This window comes from Neophocaena asiaeorientalis, unplaced genomic scaffold, assembly GCF_003031525.2.
Source record: "Neophocaena asiaeorientalis asiaeorientalis breed wild unplaced genomic scaffold, Neophocaena_asiaeorientalis_V1.1 scaffold547, whole genome shotgun sequence".
Taxonomy (NCBI): Eukaryota; Metazoa; Chordata; class Mammalia; order Artiodactyla; family Phocoenidae; genus Neophocaena; species Neophocaena asiaeorientalis.
Window position 1 is genome coordinate 1,449,640 of NW_020185330.1, and position 15,849 is coordinate 1,465,488.

The 15,849-nt window shown below is 36.3% G+C and overlaps 1 protein-coding gene across 1 annotated transcript in view; it reads right to left on the bottom strand.

The window, feature by feature from the left end:
- Positions 1-15,849, bottom strand: part of TXNDC16 (thioredoxin domain containing 16) — a 108,631-nt gene that overhangs the window by 5,792 nt on the left and 86,990 nt on the right. The window contains exons 17-19 of the mRNA XM_024734795.1: positions 8,538-8,622; positions 6,784-6,922; positions 2,052-2,212 (exon numbers count right to left, since the gene is read on the bottom strand). Of these exons, the coding sequence (XP_024590563.1) occupies positions 2,052-2,212; positions 6,784-6,922; positions 8,538-8,622 (385 nt within the window). The remainder of the gene's footprint in view (positions 1-2,051; positions 2,213-6,783; positions 6,923-8,537; positions 8,623-15,849) is intronic.

The window sequence follows — 15,849 nt, forward strand, 5'->3', positions numbered from 1 at the left end:
AACTGTGTTTCAAGTAATAGGCTGTACTGTTAGTAAAGTACAGTACAGTACTTTCACAACAAAAGTGTACACTGCCCCATTTTTTCCAATGAGTTAAAAATGAAATGTCTTTCATCTGATGACTTTGAACAATGGATAGTGTATCTAAATATGTGAACTGTGTTCAGAGACATTAAATGTAATAACACAAGCCACACATCTAGAAAATATACCAGGAAATATTGTTGGTAAATGCACTGATAATTTTCTGTAAAGTTTTAGGCTGCATTTTTAAAATACAGAAATACAGAAAAAGGAATTAAAGAAAAATGCCAAAATAACACAATGTTTATTTTTCTGTATTTGCCTAATTTCCCTCAATGAACATCCATTACTTTTAAAATCAGAAAAATTATCTTTAAAAATTTATTGTATGACACCAAAAACAAAGGCAACAAAAGCAAAAATAAACAAGTGGGACTACATCAAACTAAAAAACTTCTGCACAGCAAAGGAAACCAACAAAATGAAAAGGCAACATTCAGAAGGGGAGAAAATATTTGCAAATCATATATCTGATAGGGGATTAATATCCAAAATAACTAAAGAACTCACACAACTCAATCACAAAACAACAATTCAATTAAATAATGGACATAACTGAATAAACATTTTTGCAAAGAAAACATACAAATGACCAAAAGGTACATAAAAAGATGCTTAACATCACTAATCATCAGGGAAATGCAAATAAAAACCACAATGAGATATCACCTTACACCTGTCAGAATGGCTACCAACAAAAGACCACAAATAACAAGCACTAGGGAGGATGTGGAAAAACTGGAACCCTTGTGCACTGTTGGTGGGAATGTAAATTGGTACAGCCAGTATGGAGAAGAGTATGGAGGTTCCTTAAAAAACTAAAAATAAAGCTACTATATGATCCAGCAATCCCACTCCTGGGCATATTATATCTGGAGAAAAACATGGTTCAAAAAGATACATGCACTCCCAATGTTCACTGCAGCACAGTTTACAATAGCCAAGACATTGAAGCAACCTAAATGTCCGTCAACAGAGGAGTGGATAAAGAAGATGAGGCACATATATACAATGGAATATTACTCAGCCATTAAAAAAATGAAATAATGCCATTTGCAGCAACTTGTATGGACCTGGAGATTATCAAAGTAAGGGAAGAAGTCAGAGAAAGACAAATATCATATCATATGATATCACTTATATGCAGAATCTAAAAAAAATGATACAAATGAACTTATTTTATAAAACAGAAACAGACTTAGAGAATGGAATATTATTCAGCCATGAGAAAGAATGAAATCCTGCTATTTGCTACAACATGGATGGAATTTGAGGGCATTATACTAAGTGAAATAAGCCAGAAAGAGAAAGACAAATACTACATAGTAGTATCACTTATATGTGGAATCTTAAAAAAAAATCAAATTCATAAAAACAGAGTAGACAAGTTGTCAGGGACTACAGGGTGGGGGAAATATGGAGAGATTGGTAAAAGAATACAGACCTTTCAGTTGCAAGATGAATAAGGTCTGAGGATTTAATGTATAACATGATGACTATAGTTGATAATACTGTACTGTATCATTGAAATTTGCTAAGAGAGTAGAACTTAAATGTTCTCACCACCCCCCAAAAGTTTATATATATAAAATAAATATGTGAGGTGATGGATGTGTTAAATAATTAGATGGAAGAATCTTTTCACAATGTATACATATATCAAATTATCACAATGTATATTTTAAATATCTTACAATTTTATTTGTCATTTATACCTCAATAAAGCTGGAAAAAAAATCACACAGCAAAAAAAAAAAAAGAATTTACTGTAAAACAGAATTCAGTCTAAAACAATGTCATCTTAGACAATCTGAGGGAGTTTAGTTACTAAAATATCATGATAACATACACATTGGTCCCATAATATATAACTCCACAAGTAGAGTTTCATTCCCTAATGAAAATTTAATAATAATTATACTTTCTTTACCTTTTACGTATTAAAAAATAAAAAAATATATACTTACAGATTTAACCAGCAAGGGGTAAGTGAATCCAAGTGTTTCTCTTTTAGCAGCATCAATATTGCTTTTTTATGCTGAGGATTTATGCTGCCATCACTGAATAAAATGAGTAATGGTTTCTGAAGTCTTAAATAAGTGGGAAGATTTTCCACAGTGATTTCTGGCTGTTTAAAACAAAAAACAAACCAAGAAAAACGGAGAATTATAGCGTATAAAGTAGAAAATAATGTTCAAATCACTCTTGCAATTTTAGTTTGTAAAATGTATTTCAAACATTTTCATTTAAGTGGAGATTTTGCTATACTGATGAATAACTATGAATCTCAAGAGTTTTTTTAATTTAAACTCATTTTGCCTTAAGAATGAGTTATTTTCAAAATAAAACTACTAATAGAATTTGAAAACAAATTAAAGGAGCTCCCTGTTTTACAAGGATGTAGCACTTCTAATAATTTCTTATGCTAAAATCTGGATCAGACTAGCCAACGTACACATGACAAATAAAATTCTTGTTATATCTTTATAAAATTTTTGAAAAAAAACATAAGCTGAGCGTTAAAGATATAATCTTTTAACATCTATGATTACTTAAAAATTAATAAAATCTTACTTTGTTTCAAAATTATGAGTTTTTAGCATAATTAAAGTAATTCAATAATATGCTAAAACAAATTTTAAAAGTCTCTTATTTCTTTGGGGTTTAAAATAACAATGAAAAAATTTAGTAAGAAATAAGAAATCTTACCCTGTTATTCTTTTTATTAGTTAAAAGAGAACAACGTTTTTATATATTTGTAGAAGACAACTTGTCTAGGCTGTTATTAATAAGAATTGAAAGAGTAACAAACAAAGTTAACATATTCAGGATTAAAAATAGCAGTGACACTATATATAAAATAGATAACTAATAAGGACCTACTGTATAGCACAGGGAACTCTACTCAATACTCTGTAATGGCCTATATGGGAAAAGAATCTAAAAAGTGGATATATGTATATGTATAACTGATTCACTTTGCTGTATACCTGAAACTAACACAACATTGTAAATTAACTATACTCCAATAAAAATTTAAAAAAGAAAATAGCAGTGACTTAGAATATTAAAGGCTTCTACCATTTTCCATTTTTAGTACCACATCTATTAATTCATCTTCTGGATGTACTTATGAGCTGGATTAAATCTTCCTATATCATAAAACTAATCCCCTGCTGACAGATAAGGAAACCAAAGACGAGAAGCTGACTTGCTGAAGTCACACAGCTAAGTAGGAGGAAGAGTTGAATGAAACTAGCGTTCAGGCATCCTGTTCACCAGCTTGCCATTTCATTGGGTCACACTAGAAATCCAAATGAACAATTTTTTTCACGGTGCCAACCACCTCCGATTCATCCCCAAACACCAAACTCTGGCACATACTTTTCCGTACTTATTTCTCAAAACCATTTTCCTCTGCCAATTCTCATTTTTCTTCTTTCTCTTTCACACGAAAAATCCTCTTTTCACACCTTCCTCTTTCATGATTTAAATCTTAGATCCCTTCTTCTCCAAACTCCCCTGTGTTGTATTCTTGTATTAACTATCATCTTCTCTCTTCTACATGAGTTACGTCCCCTTCCTAACATTGACAGATCTCATCAAGCCAGCAGAATGGATCTGACGAATCTGGTGCAATGGAGCCATCACTGCTCAATTCAAAAATTTATTGAGAACTTCAAGATCTTATGCTGGGTACTGAATCAAAAAGAAGTAAGATGCTAAGCCTGCCCTCAAAGAGTTCATAGTTTAGAGAAGGAAAGAAGTACACAAATTGCTGTGATCCAAGAAAAAAATTAATGTGTGACACTAAGGAAACCTATTGGTTCTAAATTAAAACTAAAAAACAAGTTAGGGGAGCTCATGGGTGATTTTAGGAAGTGGTATTTGATCTGGGCCTTGCATAAGGAATAAGACCTTGCTAGATAGAGGTGTGTGCTTAGAGCGGGGATTCCAGATACAGGGAGCATCATGAGGGTGCAGACAGGTGTTAAGGCATGCAGAGTATCTGGGGAACAGTGAGAGTGGAGCATACCAGACTTAGGCAGGCAAGAGGCAAATGTGGCTGTCAAACCAGATGGGAAAATGACTCCACAGGCTTTCTAGCTCTCAGGAATACTGAGATTTTGTATCAAATGAGTGACATGGTTAGGCCTGTTTCAGATGACTAACTGGAATATGAATTTGTGGAAAGACAAGCTAGTGACAGGCACTGCTCTTTCCTATGTCAGGAAAGAAAGACTAAGAGTTGTGTGAGTTTAGAGGTTATGATTAGAAACAGAGTTAGGAATCATCAGCTGGTATGACAGTAGAAGTTATGGGTATAGATAAAGTCTCCCAAAGAAAAACATAGCAAAAAAAGAAAAAAGCGTTGAAGATGTAATTCTAGAGTGGCCAGAGGGTTGAAAGTGTACCTAGAGAGGATTGAATTGCAAAAGCCAAAGGAAGAGAGAATTTTAAGAAGGAAAAGCACAATTAAGAGTTTTGATTGCTATTCAGAGGTTAAGAAGAAACAGAAAAGGTCATCAAATGTGGTCCCTGGAAGGTGACCTTTGGCTATTTGAGTATGTAAGAGACTATAATTGTGTGGGTTCTGATATTCTTAACTTATTCATAATAAGAACATAAAAAGGAACTCCATGTATCTGAGAAAAGTGCTAAACATATTACCTAACAAATAGTTCTAAGTGTGACAGCCTTGGATATATCATTGCTTACTTATGATATTTACATAGCAAATTATCATGTATTTCAGATTTGGGCACTATTTACCTGGACTAATTTGTCATCAGGTTCATTAAAATAAAAGTTCGATGTTATGTAAAAAATGTTAGCCATCCGGCCATCCACTCCTCTTTCCTATCCAGAGGAAGGATCCAAAGTCCTTCTGGTAACTAGGTGTAGGCCAGGAGACAGATTACTGCTAGCTGGCTACTGTACACAGTCACTGATGCTCTAGACTTAAAGCTCCAACACAAAGCAGCACTGAGAAATTTAATAACCACTTGAAGGTTTTAGAATTTATGAAAAGATTGTAACTAAAAGCAAAATAAATATTATTACAGCTGTTCATTATTTAGTTGAACACTGCAAACAAAAACGTTGTAAATTTGCCTTAACTATAAACATTGATAATTGTTAAGCTTGCCCACAGTTTCTCAGCCTTAAAGAATATAATCTTAAAGAAAACAATTAGATACCTATTTTTATCTAGCAGTTAGGCAAAGATTAAAGAGTAAAATGATACAAATCTTCCGTTGGGCGAGACAGGAATAAATGTCAGAAGCCTTCAAAATGTGCCTATCCTTTGGACTAGCAATTCAAATTCTATGAACTTACCATAAGTATATAGTCATAGCAACACCCAAAGATTATCTACAAGGATGGTCCCAGAATAAAACGAAACAAAACAAAGACATCTTAAATATTAACCAACAGGAAATTAGATAAATTGTGGTTTATTAGTACAACAGAATATTATGCCAATATTTAAAAACTAATATGCAAATATTTATTTCTTGGCGGAAATATCCCTTAATATAAAAAGATAAACACATATATACACATGGAATTTTTTTTTAAGTTTGGGAAAATATATCCCCAAATTTAAACTTGGTGAAAGAAGTTATGGTTTATTCTGATTTTCTTCTTTATAGTTTCCTGTATTATCTCGGAAAAAAAAGCTGAAGTCTTATAATAATTCCAAAAATATTACACTATGTATATGCTAAAGAAAGTCATTTAATAATGTCATTAAAGACAAAAGTGTTACTTTATAAATAATTTAGAAAACCACATCCTGAAAATATTGATTTGATTGATTATAAACTGTAACTTTAATTGGGGGAGGGGAGGCAACAGAACTGAGGTCACAAAAAACTTAAAGAATACATTCATTTCTTTGAGCCTAAAATGTAGTATCATTTAGGTCAGCATGACAAAAAACAGTAACAGGAGGATATTCGTTCAGTATTTACAGTTGATAATAGTGCCCCTATGGCACTTTAGAAAGGTAGAAAAGCATAAATTTATAATATTCTAGCTACAGTTAATATTAATGCAAAACAACCAAAATCAAGAAATGCAGGTTACATCTGCTGGGCCCCTGAATCCATTATTACACAAAGTAAGCATCGGAAAAGGACTTTCGTAAGACAGTATTTTGCTCTAAAATGGTATAAGTAATAATACCAGCTAACATTTGTTGAGTGTTTACCAGGGGCCAAACACTGTACACAGAGCACTGAACACCCATCTCGTTTAGTCCTTACAATAACGCTCTGCAGCAGGGGCTACTATCACCTACATTTTACACATGTGGAAACTGAGGCACAGAGATGCTTACATACAGCCAGCAGGGAGACAAGCAAGGACCTGAAGCCCAGAAGTCTGCTCTCTGGAATCTATGTGCTTTATGCCAAGTTTCAGCCTAGATTGAGTACTTCACCTGGCCATCAGCCACAAGCATCTCAGTAATAAAAATAATCCAAAGACAGGTAAACTTTTGGCAGTGGACTAAAGAAGCTGTATGCATAACAGGTGAATAATAAAACAGAGTAACTCAATGAATCTTGACATCACAACACATCATGCCCTGTGCCAACAAAAGCTGGAAAATCACGTATTAAAAACACACTGTCTTTAACTGGTCTAGATTTTCTTATTTCAAATAACATCCTTATTATAAAATATACTCACAAATATTTCCAGTGATGCATTTGTTATTATTTGAACTATTTCTTGAGCATGGACATTAGCTAATGAAATGCTCTCGATTTTGCCTTCTTTGTGTCTGGCAAGCAGCAGGGCTGGAAGAGTTACAGCATATTTATTTGACCTATGGAGAAATGTAGTATTAAAATTTCCAGCCCATATATAGCAAATCATCAAAAATATGAACAGTTAGGCCAAGAAGTCACAATGGAGGCAGCAAATGGGAAGTCATACTAAGGAAAAAAGAACTCGATTTCCAGACAAACTTATCTTCTATGTGAGGCTATCTGAGCAAGTTCAAGAACCTTGATAATCTAGATTAGAAGAAAGCAACAGATAGTAATCTAGCCAGATTTGTATTTCTAGACAACTTATCCATCAAGAAAATGTCCAAATAGGATTCGGAACACACTGAATGGTTCTCCACTTTTTGGGCTGCTCACCAAACTGCTGAGCCAAGGAGACAGGCATTTATGAGAATGGGCCTGTTATTGGCCAGGCACTGTACCAGGTGCTTCTAGTTAAGTCTTTAACCGTCAGAACATCCCTATAACCCTCTGTTTACTGATGATGAAAGAGCAGTAAACAGCAGAGACAGAATTCACACTGAGGTATTCCAGATACAGTCTGTGCCCTCTCCACTGAAACAGAGCCCAAATCTGCTCCCTCCTATCACTACTTTTGCTAACTAAACTTAAAAGAAAATCACTGAATAGCAAAAAAATGTCTTGTGTGAAATTACCAGTGATGTAGTCACATTTATATCACGTAAAAACTTAATTCATGCTAAAACAAAAGTATAGACATTATAATATTATAAACATTAGTAGAAAGCCCAGTTTTCAGATTACCTGTTGGTAATATAACCAGTTGGTTATAAACGAAACATACTCTGAAAACTACTGGTCTAGAAGAGAGTGGGTGACTGTCCATGTGTCAGGTGAACAGGTCTCATATTCCCTAAAGATCTGGAGTTCTGTATTCACTTTTAAAAAATCACTGATTTCATGGAGCTCGATCATCAAAAGCATGTGTCACCAGTATTCAGGATGAAAGATTTAAGCTCAGAAATGACAATGAGGAATAATATAGTCAGAGGGTAATAAACACAAACTGGGGCTTATTAACTCCACGTGCATCTGAAGATGAGTCATAAGTGTAGAACGTGCTATGTATTCATAATTTCCAAATTTTCAGTTCAGTCCTTCATTCCGCAGCAACTGAAATATTTGATAGTTCACAGGAGCCCCGAATTCTACAAATAAAGCAACTTAAGTGGCTAAAAAAAGCACTGCTTAAGTGTATGTCTGCAATAACAAAATTAAGTAGAAGTATCCGTTCGTCACCTAAAACTCTGCGAGAAATATAGAAAAACTGATTTTTATGTAGACCTTGGTGGCAAATCAAAACCCAGACACTCAAGAAATAAAATTCCTCATAAACCTATGATAACTGAAAAGAATTTACCACAGGTAATAGAATCCAAAGAGGAAAACTTTTATAGGAAGATGAAGTAGTATGAATCCCATGTTGCCTCATGAGGGCATCTAGCCTAAAGAAGAATTTTGAATATCTAAAAATTCTGAATAGCCAGGTAGTACTTCCCAGATCTTCCCAGAAGGAAATTAAAAATTTAGTTATGTTGCTGCCCTATTTTCCTTCATCAACTGTGTAAAGACAAACAATAAATTATTTTGCAAACTTCCTCCTCCCTAAAATTAGAAGACCAACAGACTTACAGTGTCAAAACATCTTCTTCAGAATAAATTCCTGTGATAACACATCCTTTTAGGTAGTTTCCTGCTTCAGTGAACTCTTCTTTTGCTATAGATACACAAACAAGTTAAAAATCTGAAACCTTTCAAGTTATGTATGCTATTCAACTGACGAACATGTTTACAGGTGATAGTGCTTAATTATTAATTAATTATAAAGATGTTTAAGTGCAGACCTTATATACCTTATTGGTTCTAAAATATATCTGTGTTCTTTTTATAACATTTGATAACTACAGAAATGTACATTGATGTAATACAACTATGGTTCTGTAAATAAATGTACTCCAAATGTACAGATGACCCTTGAACAACACGAGTTTGACCTGCATGGGTCCACTTTATACATGAATTTTTTCAATAAATATAGTACTTGTATTTTCATTTAACAGACCTTTAAACTAACTAAGTGTGGGGAAAAGTATGTGTTCAACTGTGTTCAAGAGATCACAATACGTGGAATCAAAAGAAGTAGAGTTTGAGTCCTAATTCTATCCAAACTGAGCTTCCTGCCCTTGGGTGGGTCATTTATCAATTCCTTTATTTTTGAGGCAGAGACAGCAGACTGGGGATTTTCAACTGTGCAGGGGGTCAGCACCCCTAACCCCCTCGTTTTCAAGGGTCAACTGTAATTTATAAGATTTACAGGATTCTAATCATACAGATTAAGTAAATAAATATTGGTTGCTTTTTAATCTACTCCTAAGGCAAGGTAAATGGAGACAGCTGTCCTATATGTAGCCTGGAAAGAAAAGCAGGTATGTGAAATGATACACACATTATAACCAGAAAATCTAAAAGTACTCATATGCATAGAAAAAATAGAAGACTGGAAATTCTAGTCCTCTAACAGTGTCTCTGTTAGGGTTCTATAATTATGAGGGATTTGTATCTTCTTCTCTTATTTCCTGTATTTTCTGTAATGTGTTTTTGTTACTTTTAAACTTTGATTAATTTGTGTATCAGTCTTTTCCCATTTGTTATGATATACATATTCAAAATAAGAACTATTATCTCTGTAGGTTTCTGAATACATTTTTATAAATAATAGCATATTCTGGACCTTATAACCAAGAAGCAAGTCTGAATTAAACAGTTGTAGACTAATGAGAAAAGAGCAAAGGTAGACTGATATAAATGATGTATTCCTGACAATTGAAGGCCAGATGATAGCTCGGCTCGCTGCACAAAAGGTTCATAGCAGTTGAAATAGAAAAACTATGATGGAAGAATTGAATCATAAAGCACCTAGAGGTCTGGGTATGCTGAACCCAAAAGATCTGTACCTTAGTAGTCAGCACTATATTCGTGATGTGAACATCAACCCTGTTAACCTTGGGTAACCACAAGATTGTTTTCTTTAAAAACGATGCATACTTTCCACAAGACTGAGAAACACTGTAGGAGAGCCAGCTTACTAAAGTGGCAAAATCCACCAGCAGGCAGCACTGAGAGCTCATTTATAATCATAAATTTAATGAGAAATGAGTAACCCATGAAAATATTTTCTTTAGCCTGTGCTATACCAAAGTAGAAAAGATTCATAAGAAAACTAGGCAACTAGAAAGAACTGAGTGCTGTACTTTCATTTCTAAGAGAAATTTCTCTAAATTCTGATCAATAATTGATGATTGTTATCTAAAGCAATGACATAATGGAATCTGTTTTAGCTTCTTTTTTGATAAGAAAATTACACTAATAGTCCCATATAATTTCCTCATGAAGAAGACTCTAAACTCATGAATATGTTTCTTGCAAGCCTCTGCATGAAACCACTTGTACATAAATCCTAAGTTCCTTGGGGAATGGTAGCATTTAAGACTGTAGACCTCAGTTACATATCCATTCCCACTAAATCAAAGTGTAAATTCTCCTTTGAATATTTGAAACCAGGCACATTCTCCTCCTTGGTGAAAACTGCATATATGTCAGAATATATGGCAACCCAAATATAAGGAAATAATCAGTTATCTAAATAAGAAGTTTTTTTAACCACTATAAATATACTTGAGGTGTAATATTAACGGTGACTTACAATATTTAGTTGTTTTAACTTTAAACATATTTTAATTGCATAAGATAAATACATTAGGAGCTGCAAGATGGCACAAGAGTAAGATGCAGAGATCACCTTCCTCCCCACAAATACATCAGAAATATATCTATATATGGAACAACCCCTACAGAACACCCACTGAATGCTGGCAGAAGACCTCAGGCGTCCCAAAAGTCAAGAAACTCCCCACGTACCTGGGTAGGGCAAAAGAAAAAAGAATAAACAGAGACAAAAGGATAGGGACGGGACGTGCACCAGTGGGAGGGAGCCGTGAAGGAGGAAAGGTTTCCACACACTAGAAGCCCCTTTGTGGGCAGAGACTGCGGGTGGCGGAGGCGGGGGAGCTTCTGGGCCGTGGAGGAGAGCACAGCAACAGGGGTGCTGAGGGCAAAGCAGAGAGATTCCCGCACAGAGGATCGGTGCCTACTGGCACTCACCAGCCCGAGAGGCTCGTCTGCTCACCTGCTGGGGCAGGCAGGGGCTGGGAGCTGAGGCTCGGGCGGGCTACAGAGCTTAGACCCCAGGGAGAGGACTGGGGTTGGCTGCATGAACACAGCCTGAAGGGGGCTAGTGCGCCACAGTTAGCTGGGAGGGAGTCCGGGAAAAGGTCTGGACCTGCCGAAGAGGCAAGAGACTTTTTCTTGCCTCTTTGTTTCATGGTGCACGAGGTGAGGAGATTAAGAGTGCCACCTAAATGAGCTCCAGAGATGGGCGCGAGCCGCAGCTATCAGTGTGGACCCCAGAGACAGGCATGAGATGCTAAAGCTGCTGCCGCCGCCACCAAGAAGCCTGTGTGCAAGCACAGGTCACTATGCACACCTCCCCTCCTGGGAGCCTGTGAAGCCCGCCACTGCCACGGTCCCGTGATCCAGGGACAACTTCCCCGGGAGAACACATGGCGCGCCTCAGGCTGGGGCAACGTCACACTGGCCTCTGCCGCCACAGGCTCGCCTCGCATCCGCTCCCCTCCCTCCCCCTGGCCTGAGTGAGCCAGAGCCCCTGAATCAGCTGCTCCTTTAACCCGGTCCTGTCTGAGCGAAGAACAGACGCCCGCAGACGACCTAGATGAAGAGGCGGGGCCAAATCCAAAGCTGAACCACAGGAGCTGTGCGAACAAAGAAGAGAAAGGGAAATCTCTCCCAGCAGCCTCAGGAGCAGAGGATTTAATCTCCACAATCAACTTGATGTACCCTGCATCTGTGGAATACCTGAATAGACAACGAATCATCCCAAATTGAGGAGGTGGACTTTGGGAGCAACGACATATATATATTTTTCCCTTTTTCTCTTTTTCGTGAGGATGACACGCTCTTGGTGCTCCGACCGGACGTCAGGCCTGTGCCTCTGAGGAGGGGAAGCGAGGTGAGGACACTGGTCAACCAGAGACCTCCCAGCTCCACGTAATATCAAACAGCGAAAATCTACCAGAGATCTCCATCTCAATGCCAAGACCCAGCTCCACTCAATGACCAGCAAGCTCCAGTGCTGGACACCCTATGCCAAACAACTAGCAAGACAGGAACACAACCCCATCCATTAGCAGACAGGCTGCCTAAAATCATAATAAGGTCACAGACACCCCAAAACACACCACCAGACGCGGACCTGCCCACCAGAAAGACAAGACCCAGCCTCATCCACCAGAACACAGGCACTAGTCCCCTCCAACAGGAAGCCTACACAACCCACTGAACCAACCTTAGTCACTGGGAGCAGACACCAAAAACAACAGGATCTACGAAGCTGCAGCCTGCAAAAAGGAGACCCCAAACACAGTAAGTTACGCAAAATGAAAAGACAGAGAAATACACAGCAGATGAAGGAACAAGGTAAAAACCCACCAGGCCAAACAAATGAAGAGGAAATAGGCAGTCTACCTGAAAAAGAATGCAGAATAATGATAGTAAAGATGATCCAAAATCCTGGAAATAGAATGGAGAAAACATAAGAAACGTTTAACAAGGACCTAGAAGAACTAAAGAGCAAACAAACAATGATGAACAACACAATAAATGAAATTTAAAATTCTCTAGAAGGAATCAACAGAAGATTAACTGAAGCAGAAAAACAGATAAGTGACCTGGAAGATAAAATAGTGGAAATAATTACTGCAAAGCACAATAAAGAATGATAAGAGTTGAGGACAGTCTCAGAGACCTCTGGGACAATATTAAATGCACCAACATTCGAATTATAGGGGTGCCAGAAGAGGCAGAAGAGAAAAAGAAAGGGACTGAGAAAATATTTGAAGACATTATACTTGAAAACTTCCCTAATATGGGAAAGGAAATAGTTAATCAAGTCCAGGAAGTGCAGAGAGTCCCATACAAGATAAATCCAAGGAGAAACATGCCAAGACACATATCAATCAAATTATCAATAACTAAATACAAAGAAAAAATATTAAAAGCAGCAAGGGAAAAACAACAACTAACATACAAGGGAATCCCCATAAGGTTAATAGCTGATCCTTCAGCAGAAACTCTGCAAGCCAGAAGGGAATGGCAGGACATATTCAAAGTGATGAAAGGGAAAAACCTACAACCAAGATTACTCTACCCAGCAGGGATCTCATTCACATTCGACAGAGAAATTCAAACCGTTACAGACTAGCAAAAGCTAAGAGAATTCACCACCACCAAACCAGCTTTACAATAAATGCTAAAGGAACTTGTTTAGGCAGGAAACACAAGAGAAGGAAAACACTTACAAAAACAAACCCAAAACAATGAAGAAAATGGTAACAGGAACAGACATATCGATAATTACCTTAAATGTAAAAGGATTAAATGCTCCAACCAAATGACATAGACGGGCTGAATGTATAAAAAAAAAAGACCCATATATACGTTGTCTCCAAAAGACCCACTTCAGACCTAGGGACACATACAGACTGAAAGTGAGGGGATGGAAAAAGACATTCCATGCAAATGGATACCAAAGGAAAGCTGGAGTAGCAATTCTCATTTCAGACAAAATAGACTTTAAAATAAAGACTATTACAAGAGACAAAGAAGGACACTACATAACGATCAAGGGATCAATCCAAGAAGAAGATATAACAATTGTAAATATTTATTCACCCAACATAGGAGCACCTCAATACATAAGGCAAATGCTAACAGCCATAAAAGGGGAAAGCGACATTAACACAATCATAGTAGGGGACTTTAACAGCCCACTTTCACCAATGGACAGATCATCCAATATGAAAATAAATAAGGAAACACAAGCTTTAAATGATACATTAAACAAGATGGGCTTAATTGATATTTATAGAACATTCCATCCAAAAACAACAGAATACACATTTTTCTCAAGTGCTTATGGAACATTCTCCAGGATAGATCATATCTTGGGTCACAAATCAAGCCTTGGTAAATTTAAGAAAACTGAAATTATATCAAGTATCTTTTCCGATCACAACGCTATGAAACTAGATATCAATTAGAGGAAAAAATCTGTAAAAAATACAAACACATGGAGGCTGAACAATACACTACTAAATAACCTAGAGATCACTGAAGAAATCAAAGAGGTAATCAAAAAAATACCTAGAAACAAATGACAATGAAAACACGATGACCCAAAACCTATGGAATGCAGCAAAAGCAGTTATAAGAGGGAAGTTTATAGTTATACAAGCCTACCTCAAGAAACAAGAAAAATCTCAAATAAACAATCTAACCTTACACCTAAAGAAATTAGAGAAAGAAGAACAAACAAAACCCAGTTAGCAGCAGGAAAGAAATCATAAAGATCAGAGCAGAAAGAAATGAAATAAAAACAAAGAAAACAATGGTAATGATCAATAAAACTAAAAGCTGGTTTGTTGAGAAGATAAACAAAATTGATAAACCATTAGCCAAACTCATCAAGAAAAAGAGGGAGAGGACTCAAAGCAATATAATTAGAAATGAAAAAGGAGAAGTAACAACTGACACTGCAGAAATACAAAGAATCATGAGAGATTACTACAAGCAACTATATGCCAATAAAATGGACAAACTGGAAGAAATGGACAAATTCTTAGAAAAGCACAACCTTCTGAGAATGAGCCAGTAAGAAATAGAAAATATAAACAGAACAATCACAAGCACTGAAGTTGAAACTGTGATTAAAAATCTTCCAACAAACAAAAGCCCAGGACCCGATGGCTTCACACGTGAATTCTATCAAACATTTAGAGAAAAGTTAACACCTATACTTCTCAAACTCTTCCAAAATATAGCAGAGGGAGGAACACTCCCAAACTCATTCTACGAGGCCACCATCACCCTGATCCCAAAAATAAACAAGGATGTCACAACGAAAGAAAACTACAGGTCAATATCACTGATGAACACAGATGAAAAAATCCTCAACAAAATACTAGCAAACAGAATCCAACAGCACATTAAGATGATCATACACCATGATCAAGTGGGGTTTATCCCAGGAATGAAAGGATTTTCAATATACGCAAATCAATCAATGTGATACACCATATTAACAAATTGAAGAATAAAAACCATATGATCATCTCAATAGATGCAGAAAAAGCTTTCAACAAAATTCAACACCCATTTATGATAAAAATCCTCCAGAAAGTAGGCATAGAGGGAACTTACCTCAACATAATAAAGGCCATATATGACAAACCCACAGCCAACATCGTCTTCAATGGTGAAAAACTGAAAACATTTCCAGTAAGATCAGGAACAAGACAAGGTTGCCCACTGTCACCACTATTATTCAACATTGTTTTGGAAGTTTTAGCTACAGCAATCAGAGAAGAAAAAGAAATAAAAGGAATCCAAATCAGAAAAGAACAAGTGAAGCTGTCTCTGTTTGCAGATGACATGATACTACACATAAAGAATCCTGAAGATGCTACCAGAAAACGACTAGAGCTAGTCAACAAATTTGGTAATGTAGCAGGATACAAAATTAATGCACAGAAGTCTCTGGCATTCCTATACACTAATCATAAAAAAATCTGAAAGTACATACAAAGCAATCTACAGGTTCAATGCAATCCCGATCAAACTACCACTGGCATTTTTCACAGAACAAGAATAAAAAATTTCACAATTTGTATGGAAACACAAAAGACCCCAAATAGCCAAAGCTATATTGAGAAAGAAAACGGAGCTGTAGGAATCAGGCTCCCTGACTTCAGACTATACTACAAAGCTACAGTAATCAAGGCAGTATGGTACTTGCACAAAAACAGAAATG